Source organism: Syzygium oleosum, unplaced genomic scaffold (assembly GCF_021117445.2).
Source record: "Syzygium oleosum isolate NSW1041296 unplaced genomic scaffold, Sole_v2.1 Sole_v2.12, whole genome shotgun sequence".
Classification (NCBI taxonomy): Eukaryota; Viridiplantae; Streptophyta; class Magnoliopsida; order Myrtales; family Myrtaceae; genus Syzygium; species Syzygium oleosum.
This window is the reverse complement of record NW_026607496.1, coordinates 1,784,997-1,795,475: the sequence shown is the minus strand read 5'-3', so window position 1 is coordinate 1,795,475 and position 10,479 is coordinate 1,784,997. Positions and strand designations below refer to the sequence as shown.

Here is a 10,479-nt window from a genome sequence, read left to right as displayed (position 1 = left end):
GCCAGTGTTGGAGTTGGCGAATACTTCGGGGACCCTTGTTTCTCACACCGGGTACGCCCACGTGAGCTTAGGGAAACTGAAGTGTTGTCCGACGACATGTGACCCATGCGTGCGGAATGCGGGGGTTCGGGCGGCGCCCTCACACGGTGCCTGCCGCTGGCCAATGGGCGGGGATTCGGGGCGCGCCCCGACGGGGTTCCGTTGCCGGTCGGCCGGGATTTGCCGCCCCCGCTCGCCGGTGAGCGGAGCGGGGGCTCGGGGGCGCGCCCAAACTCAACGGGTTTGGGCTGGCCCGTATAGTGCGAGATTAAGAGATTTCATATAGGTTTAGGTTTTGGGCCCGTTTGGGGCATATATATATTTTGCTCGTTTTCCGATCATTGTAACGAGTTGAGTGGTGTAAACCTAAAAACATAGTGAAATCTCTTTGCGAGACGTAACCCTAATCGAGGGTGAACCTGGGTAAATTCGTGCATCGTCTATTTTCTCTGTTTTCTGCGTGATCGTTCTGTCTCGGTTCTCGACACATCCCTTCAATTGGTATCAGAGCCGGAGTTGTTCGAGGAATTAGGGTTTATTCGAGATGTCAGGAGGATCACGAATTGAGATAGAAAAATTCGATGGGACGCGATTTGATCTGTGGAAGATGAAGATGGAGGATCTTCTCTGTGATCGAGATCTCTGGTCGGCAATCGAAACGGAAAGGCCTGTTGCTGCGCAACCTGGTGTCGTGATAGGCAAGGAAGCGGTGACGGATGGGGATTCAACTTCCAAACCGGCAGATCCGAAGGAGATTGAAGACTGGAATCGGATTGATCGGAGAGCAAAGGGTTTGATTCGGCTTTGTCTCGCACTCGATTCGACAAACGTGATGGGGAACCTACGGCCGGGGACCTATGGCGAAACCGGAGTCGCCGTATCAAAGTAAGTCGTTGGTTAATAAGCTGTTTTTGAGGAAAAAGCTGTATAATCTTCGGATGCATGAGGGCGACTCGTTTTCTGCACATCTGTATAACTTTAACACATTGATTAGTCAACTCGTATCAACCGGTGTTAAGTTCCAAGATGATGATAAGGCAATAACACTGCTCTGTTCACTGCCGGATTCATGGGATAACCTGATTGTGGTGATCGGTGGTGGGGATAAGGAATTATCGTATGAAAGTGTGTGTTCTGCCTTGTTATCGGAGGAGACACGAAGAAAGGGATCGGGAAATTCCGGTAAAGAGGCATTGTCGGCCAGGGGAAGGCCAGCAGAGAAGACTCTGAATCCGAGAGGATCCAGATCCAAATCTCGTGGGCGATCGAAGAGTAGGGAGAGGAGGGTACACGTCTTTGGAAATGTCAAGAATGGGGCCATGTGAAGCGGAATCGTAAAAACAAGCCGCTTTTAAGAAAGAAGCTGAATCATCCTCGGGTAAAAAGGAGGTCGATGCAGGAGATATGTATTTGGCTGCTGCGTGTATGGCGCAGTCAGACAAGGATATATGGTTGATCGATACCGGTGCTTCATACCACATGACGCCTCATAGACACTGGTTTTGTGAATATGAGCAATATAATGGTGGGGATGTCATGCTCGGAGATGATACTGCAGTTCAAATTGTCGGGCGTGGCAGGGTGAAGCTGAGGATGAGTAATGGCACGGTGAAGACTATTCCAGACGTGATGCACATACCCTTGATGAGTAGAAATTTGTTATCAGTCGGTACGATGGCTGATTCGGGGGTTATTTTTAGCTATGATAAGGATTCGTGCAAGATGACTCGAGGTTCTATTGTGATTGCACGAGGAGTCCGTTACGGGACATTATACAAGCTGCTCGGGGAAATAGTGACCGTTGGTAGCGGGTTTGTTTCTGAAGAGGCCAAGGAAGATGGACATGATACGTCCATGTTGTGGCATCGGAGGTTAGGGCATATCGGTGAAAAGGGACTTGTCTACCTTAGCTTCAAGTCGATGGTAGAAGGAATTCCAAAATGCTCTATGGGTTTCGGGTTCCGTGAACACTGTCTCCATGGAAAATGGAACCGAGTTAGCTTCCAACACACTGGTACAAGAGCAACTGAGGTTCTCGAGCTGATTCACAGCGATGTCTTTGGACCTACTCCGACTCCATCTATTGGAGGATCCAGGTACTATGTATCGTTCATAGATGATTTTTCGAGATATAGTTGGATTTATTTTATTAAAAGTAAATCAGATGTATTCGAGAAATTTCGAGAATTTAAGGTTTTGGTTGAAAACCAATTGGGCAGGAAAATCAAGGTCCTTCGTACAGATAACGGAGGTGAATTCTGTTCGGATAAGTTCGAGCAATTTTGTGTGGATAATGGTATTGCAAGGCAGAAGACGACTCCATATACGCCTCAACAGAATGGGGTAGCCGAAAGATTAAATCGGTCACTCATAGAAAAGGCAAGATGCATGCTGAGTTGGGCAGGTTTGGGGACAGAATTTTGGGCAGAAGCTGTAGCCACGGCCAGTTATTTGAAGAACCGGTCACCGACCTCATCAGTGAAGGATCGTACACCATATGAGGCAGTGTTTGGGAAGAAGCCGAATCTGTCGCATGTTCGGGTGTTCGGGTGTGACGCATATGTTCATGTACCCAAGGAGAAGCGGGGTAAGCTTGACAACAAGTCTGAGAAGAACATATTTGTCGGATACAAGGAAGGGGTCAAGGGCTATAAGCTGTGGAATCCAGAATCAAAGACCATTGTATACAGCAGGGATGTTGTCTTTCGTGAATCACAACCCCAGGCTGGCACACAGAAAGGTGATGAGCCCAAGAAAGTGGTAGTGCTTGAAGAAAGTCCTAAAACTGAAACTGTGGAGATGGTTCCACAAGGCACGCTAGTAGAGTCTGATTCTGAATCGGAGCAAGGGGACTCGGTTAATGAAGTCGAGGATGCATATTCAGATGAAGACCTGGATACAGATAGCATGCTGGCTCTCAGGAGATCGACGCGGGAAAGAAAGGTACCACTTCGATACTCACTTAGTGCTTTAAGTACGTTTCATGCTTTGAGCATTACCGGAGATGATCCTAGTTCTGTAAAAGAGGCGAGATCTATGGATGATGCGAATCAGTGGGAGCTCGCAATGATAGATGAGATGCAGTCGCTTGATAAAAATGAAACATGGAGCTTGTGTAAATTGCCTAAGGATAGAAAGGCAATTGGGTGTAAATGGGTGTTCAAGCGAAAGCTGAAACCGGATGGGACTGTAGAGAAGTACAAGGCTAGGCTTGTAGCCAAGGGGTACTCTCAGATTGAGGGAGTTGATTATGACGAGATTTTCTCTCCCGTGGCGAAGTTGACCTCGATACGGTTTGTTCTGTCTATAGCAGCTGCATATGATCTTGAGGTAGAACAGATGGATGTAAAGACGGCATTCCTTCATGGGAACTTGGAGGAGGAGATATATATGAGGCAACCAGAAGGCTTTGAAGTAAGAGGAAAGGAGAATTTGGTGTGCAAATTGAAAAAGTCTTTATATGGGCTGGAAGCATCACCGAGGATGTGGTACCGTAAGTTTGACACGTACATGCTCCAAATTAATTTTGTGCTGTCAAATTCTGACCATTGCGTTTATGTGAAGAGAACTGGCGATCAGTTTGTCATTCTCACGCTATATGTGGATGATATGTTGTTGATCGGGAATAATGTGAAGATGGTGAATTCTGTGAAGAGTTTGCTGGCCAAAAAGTTCGAAATGAAAGACTTGGGGCCTGCAAATTTTATTTTGGGCATGCAGATTAGGAGGGACCGTGAGAAACGGAAGCTGTGGCTAGGGCAGGAGAAATACATAAAAGAAATATTGAAGAAATTCAATATGATAGACTGCAAGCCTGTTGGTACCCCTATACCTTTAGGGACCAAGCTATCTGCGGAACAATGTCCAAAAAACGGATGAAGAAGCTGAAGAGATGGCCCGAATTCCATACGCGAGTGCAGTGGGTAGCTTGATGTATGCTATGGTGTGCACGCGTCCGGATATAGCCCAAGCAGTGGGAGTCTTGAGTCGATACATGTCTAACCCAGGTAGAGAACACTGGAATGCGATCAAAAGAGTTTTCAGGTATCTTCGTGGAACTTTGAATTTTTCTTTATGTTTTGAAGGTACAGGGAATGGAAACATGTTTGATATCGTAGGCCATGTAGATGCTGATTGGGGTGGAGATATTGATAGTAGACGGTCCACTAGCGGATATGTTTTCACATTGTTTGGTGCTGCATTGAGTTGGATGAGCAGGAGGCAAAGCGTGGTAGCGCTTTCTTCTACTGAGGCTGAGTATATGGCTCTTACTCATGCTGGAAAAGAGGCCGTATGGTTACGGCGGTTGTGCTTGGAGCTCGGTTTTGAGCAAGGTGCCATAGAGGTGAGATGTGATAATCAAGGGGCTATTTATTTAGCTAAGAATCCAGCATTTCACTCACGCACAAAGCACATTGATATACAATATCATTTCATCCGAGAAAAGGTAGAGAAGAAAGAGGTTCGGCTTGTAAAGGTCGACACGGTAGAAAATAGTTCTGACTTCCTTACTAAAGCCGTCACAGGTGCGAAGTTTGAATGGTGCTCTACTGCGATTGGATTGAAGAAGAATGATATTGGAAAGGCCCTCATTTGCACGAAGTATTCACCAAGTGGGAGAATGTTGGAGTTGGCGAATACTTCGGGGACCCTTGTTTCTCACACCGGAGTACGCCCCACGTGAGCTAGGGAAACGAAGTGTTGTCCGACGACATGTGACCCATGCGTGCGGAATGCGGGGTTCGGGGCAGCGCCCCGACACGGGTGCCCTGGCCCGGTCGTGGAGCGGGTTCGGGGCGCGCCTCGACGGGGTTCCGCCGCCTTCGGCCAATGGATTTTCGCCCCGCTCGCCGGTGAGCGGGGCGGGGCTCGGGGGCGCCCACAAACCTCAACGGGTTTGGGCTGGCCCGTATAGTGCGAGATTAAGAGATTTCATATAGGTTTAGGTTTTGGGCCCGTTTGGGGCATATATATATTTTGCTCGTTTTTTCTGATCATTGTAACGAGTTAAGTGGCTGTAAACCTAAAAACATAGTGAAATCTCTTTGCAGGACGTAACCCTAATCGAGGGTGAACCTTGGGTAAATTCGTGCATCGTCTATTTTCTCTCGTTTTCATGGTGATCGTTACGTCTCGGTTCCCGACACATCCCTTCAAATGAGGATGTGGACGAATATGAGCTTCGGCATGGGTCATCCCAAAGTAGCTGACTATTTCCAGGACTCAAGTAAGTGTTTTGGAGTACTGTGGTTTGGAAGGACGATGATGAGGCTCGAGGCATTTTATGTTGGCTGGTAACTTCGTGTTGTGAAGTGGGGAAGATTCTTGGTTGAGAAGAGTCATTCTTTTATTTGCTTTGTTTGATTTTTATCTATATTCTATTTGGTGAGACATTTGTGGTTCAATGCATGTGCGCCTTATGCTAGTTGTGAATTTTTCGTCATTGCGGGACGTTTCCTGGGCAGTGTTCTACTGAGGAAGGTGGATGAAGCGCATGCGGGCAGTGACGGACGCGGCGGTCGACTCTATCCGAGAGTCAATCTCAGAGCCGAACGGGAACTTCATGATGAGGACGGTGATAGAGACCCGATCGTCACGGCCGACAAGGAGATTGGCTGTCTACGACATCGACAGGAAATGCCCGATGGCCGGCGATGGGATGAACACGAGCTCGAATTCAGTTCTCATGATGGCGATGATGTGTTCGATTTTTTAACCCTTACTGAGTTAACTCGTTTGAAGTAGGATGAGAGGTTTCTATGCACGTCATGTGTGCGAGTGTTTTACTTATTGTGAAGGGAGCAGAGAACTAGTTGCGGAGACGAAGGCTGCTTTCCTATTCTTGATATGAGTCCCCTTCTCAAGAGCGGGACGGATTTTATGAGAAGACTTGCCGAGTGTCGGGTGAATTGCGGCCTCTTAGCGGACCGGTGCATCCCGAACACGGTTGTTCTGATCAGGGTGGTCTCGGCTTATGAATATGTCAACCTAAACATACGAGTTTTAGTATCTCTAGCATTAGTTGAACGATAATAGAAAACTGACAAGCATTCATGTTTATCCTTGATACCTAAGCCATTCAATTCCCGGAAATTTGATATGGCTTCTCTGCAAATCACACGCGCGCGCAAGAAATCAAGACATCTCCTTGGGATACCAAGGTCAGAGGCTCAAACTATTTCAACATCCCAAACTGTACGTGTGGTAAAACATGTCGATCACTACTAAGGCAATTTGCACGATACTATATTCGTTCCAAATCCCAAATTGTCTTCGTTCACAGGTTCAGGTCATCGATAGGAAAAAAGCTGGGTAACCATCACTAAAATTGTTCATACCCAGAAAATGGTTTAGCCTGTTGACATTTCACAAAACAATTCAAACTCATTCGACTGTGGGTATATTTAAATTCGATTAAAATTATGAAAATTTTCAAGTTTAATGTACGTTGAATTATATATTGGATAGAAAATCATGTTTGAAGTGTCAGACGGACCAACCGATTTAGGCGGAGGATCAAGGAATGTTAGGTTACTCGGAGACATCAAGGTTAGAAGTGAGCAAGATGGACCGCGTAAACCAGGATCGGACTGACCGGTTTGGTCCGGTTCTCGGGAATATTGATCCGGTTCTCGGTTCCTAAAAGTGGAATCGATTTCTGGGAGGTCCGGTTCTCGGTTCGAGGGTGGGAACCGGATCGATAAATATATGTATTTTTCTAATTTTTTCATATATATTTATTTACTTTTTAAAATTTTTGAAAAAAAAAAAAAGCCTAGTCTAATTTCCTCAATTCTCACTTGCCTTTACCAATAAGTGATTGGTCCCATTAAAATCGGTCCACGGTCCCAAGACTAGTTGATCCGATCCCCAGTCCTAAAAACTGAGAATCGATCCTCCCGATTTGATTTTTAGTTTTTGAATTGGACCGGATCAGATCGGGAATCGCTTGACCTAATCAAGGTGATGTGCTCCATACACGAGGAAGACTTGTCAACGAGAGAGACAGAGATATTTTCAAAAGCAATGCACAAAGTGCGAGAAGAAAAGGACAAAGGGAATAGTTGCATCCACACACCAATGCAACCAGACAAGGACAATGGACTGTTCTAATCCACAAATTCGATTAACAAAACATTATCAATAGACTTAAATATATTAAAATAATTAAATATTAAATCAAATTTTCATTTAATAATTTAAATTTTTAAAAAGTTATCAGTGATTCCATAAATTCTCACATGATATCTGAATAAAGTGTCCTGAGTTTGAGTCTTTCCAAGCCCTTATTGATATCCCCAATTACATATTTTCACGTTCAGTACTAGGTAAAAAGACCAGACTAAATGTAAAGGAGAGTACTAAAATAATTAAATAGTAAACAACGCATTCATCAAGTAGTTTAAGCTTAAACACTCGACAAATTCGACACTCTACTGTGTTCATGTTAGGCAAATATTTCACAAAAGAATATTCGCACCATTCATGCACTCTGATTGATTGTAATCATCCAACTGCTCATGAATCAAGCCTATGCTAAAATGAATTTTTTCATACTGCTCTAGAATTAAAATGAGGCTTGTTTAAGAGATGCAATTGATATTCTCAACCATTCAAATTGAGCGCGTATTTTAAAATGAAACATGATAGCATATAGTGCTAGTGCAAATAAAAATTTATACAAACACTCTAATCAAACCTTGATTTGTGAGGATTTTAACTAGCAAATCTCTTAGTAACCATCAGTTCAAGAGTGGATAAGGTCGCTTGGTGAAAAAATATTTTTTTACGCTAACGATGTATTCTAAATTTTCAAGATAACCTGACTTTTATGAGCACAAATTGATGTAGTACAATGAAAGCAACATTTTTTTATTCAACATGCATACACCGGAAATGCTAGGGTTGATCAAGGCACATTATTCCAGATGTCCTCAATCAAACGACCCAAAGATAAGTAAGAAGAGCCACCCTCAACCAATGCCTTCTGACTCTTCTCACTCACCTCTTTCACCTTCTTTCGCCTCTCGCCGCCGACGTCCTCCATTAACTTCCTTATTCCGCCCTCTATTTCCTCTGCCGTCACCACAAAGTCGCTCTCCATCCTGAAATCCCTCCTGTAGTCCATCTTGATCTCCACCGCGAGGCCCAGCTCCACCACCAGCTCGAATGCATTGAACTGTTGCTCCGCGTATAGGGGCCATGTGGCCACTGCCACACCAAACCATATGCTCTCAAGGGTGGAGTTCCATCCGCAGTGCGACACGAACCCCCCAATCGCTGGGTGTGCAAGGACTGCAGCCTGCGGGGCCCACCCAATCACTTTCCCGATGCCAGCCGTCCGATCCAAGAACCCCTCGGGCAAGGCCTCTGCGGGGTCAGTGTAGTCACGCGGACACTCGATCTTGCCCTTTGGTGGCGGTCGCCGTAGGGACCACAGAAATGGGTGCCCGCTCCGCTCCAGCGCGCAGGCCATTTCCTTCACCTGGTTCTCGCGGAAGCTCCCCCAACTCCCGAAGCACAAGAAAACCACCGATGAAGGCGGTTGCTCGTCGAGCCACTCCATGATGCCATCGCCTCGGCGGTCACCGTCAGCCTTCTTTTTAGTCTCCCCCTTCAGATTGAGTATGGGCCCCACGGGGTACACCACGGGCGCCCCGAGGCCCACCAAGGACCCCAGTGCATGTGGTTCAAGCTCGTCGAACGTATTAATGATAATTCCCTTCATCGCTCTTATCCTCTTGGCGTGCTCCATGAATGGTTGGACCGCCTCTTTCGTCAGAACCACGGACGGTAAGACCTTGGCTGGCAGCGGGTTTACGAAACTCGGGAAGTCCAGCTCGGCGACCGAGTCCTTGAATTCGGTTATGTCCACGTGTTGCTCGTCTTGGAGCGACTGGACGTGCAGCATCAGGCCGAGGAATGCCGCGCTCGACGTGAAGAAGACGTAGGAGGGTACTCCGAACTCGTCAGCCAGGTCGTTCATGGTGGTGCAGAACATGTCGATAACGAACCCCGCAAGCCGCCAGGTCGGGCCGGTCGAGTCAGCAAGGTCGGCAACAGCCTGCTTGACGTGGGGCTTGTTGCTTTCCATAAAGTGGGTGAGGAAATTGCCTGAGGAGATCTCGGTGTCTGTGTTCACACGCGGGAGGTGGACGAAGCGGATGCGGGCGGCGGCCACAGAGGAGGCCAGTGAGTTTATGTACAAGTCGACTTCGGAGTCGATCGGAAGCTTCATGATGAGGACGGTGACAAAGAGGCGGGGGTCACGGTCAACGAGGAGCTTGGCCATCTCGACCATCGATACGAGATGGCCCATGCCAGGGGCCGGGACGAGCACGAGCTCGGCACAGGTCATCGCGATGTAGCTGATTGTCTCCCGGGGCTCAAGTGAGAGCTTCGAAGTTTTGGGGCTGGAAAAGGCGGTGATGAAGCTCGAGCCTTCTTGTGTTGATTATTACTTTGTGTTGGGTTTGTGAGGTGGGGAAGGTTCCTGGTTAAATACATATTCTCGCGGCAATTTTGTCATTCTTTAAATGCATGGAACTAAAGAAGAAGAGAAAGCAAAGAGATGCTTGGGCAGCAAGAAGGGAAATGACGTCATGGCTTTGCTGGTTGCGGTAGATTCGAGGAAAGGCGTAGTTTGACTCCAGACAGTACTTGGCAAGACTCGATCCGTCGCGGACCGGATCAATCTCGATCGTTTATTGTTACGCTCACTGCGTGAATTCCACTCCAACATCTCTATGTATAAATTTCTCATCCGTCAAGGGTCACTACTTTCGGTTTAGGAAATCAATTTGTAATATGCCGTTTTAGCTTTCCGTAAGAATGTGTCCCGAGTTTGAACCCGTTAAAAGAAACCCCACCCGATTAAAAATGCGCGGAGCCCGACCACGACCACGTGAAAGTGAGAAGAAACAAAAAGAATAAAAGAAAAAAAAGGAGGAGGAAAGTCCCCGATTGGACTTTGTTTCCCATTCCCGCTTGGTGCGGCCTCCAGCGATCCAACTTTAAGCTTCTTTCGGCGGTGGGATGAATATACATATTCTCTAGGTTTCGTTACATATGTCTTCCTGGTTGAGGAAGAGGACACAAATCTAAGCCAATCTTGATGTGTGCCGCGAGTGTTGAGGTATGGATTTGTGGATTTCTTCATTAGATTAAGAATTTGTTTCGCGAAAAAGTATGCGAGACTAAACACTTTGTGAGTTATTTGGTGTAATTAGTGATTGTAAAATACCGAGAAAGTTTGATTGATTCGAGTGCGGTTATAATCTCCGTTTTATCGCTTGATTGGAATCCTTTGCTACTCTCCCCGTAGAGTGGGACCCATCGTCTAAATCTCGTTAAATTCATTCTTTAGAGGCATATGCAAGATTACGCTATTTATTTAGAAATTGAAGGTGTGAAAATTATATATTTAGTGTTTACTTTATC

At 46.4% G+C, this 10,479-nt stretch overlaps 1 protein-coding gene across 1 annotated transcript; it reads right to left on the bottom strand.

The window, feature by feature from the left end:
- Window positions 1-7,887: 7,887 nt before the first annotated feature.
- On the bottom strand, window positions 7,888-9,599 carry LOC115664579 (anthocyanidin 3-O-glucosyltransferase 2-like). The gene has a single exon (XM_030586499.2). The coding sequence runs from the start codon at window positions 9,395-9,397 to the stop codon at window positions 7,949-7,951; it is 1,449 nt and encodes a 482-aa protein (XP_030442359.2). The 5' UTR covers window positions 9,398-9,599; the 3' UTR covers window positions 7,888-7,948.
- Window positions 9,600-10,479: the final 880 nt, after the last annotated feature.

What these genes read in the sequence shown, in the direction of transcription:
- LOC115664579 (XM_030586499.2), bottom strand. Translation starts at nt 9,397, where the DNA reads ATGACCTGTGCCGAGCTCGTGCTCGTCCCGGCCCCTGGCATGGGCCAT.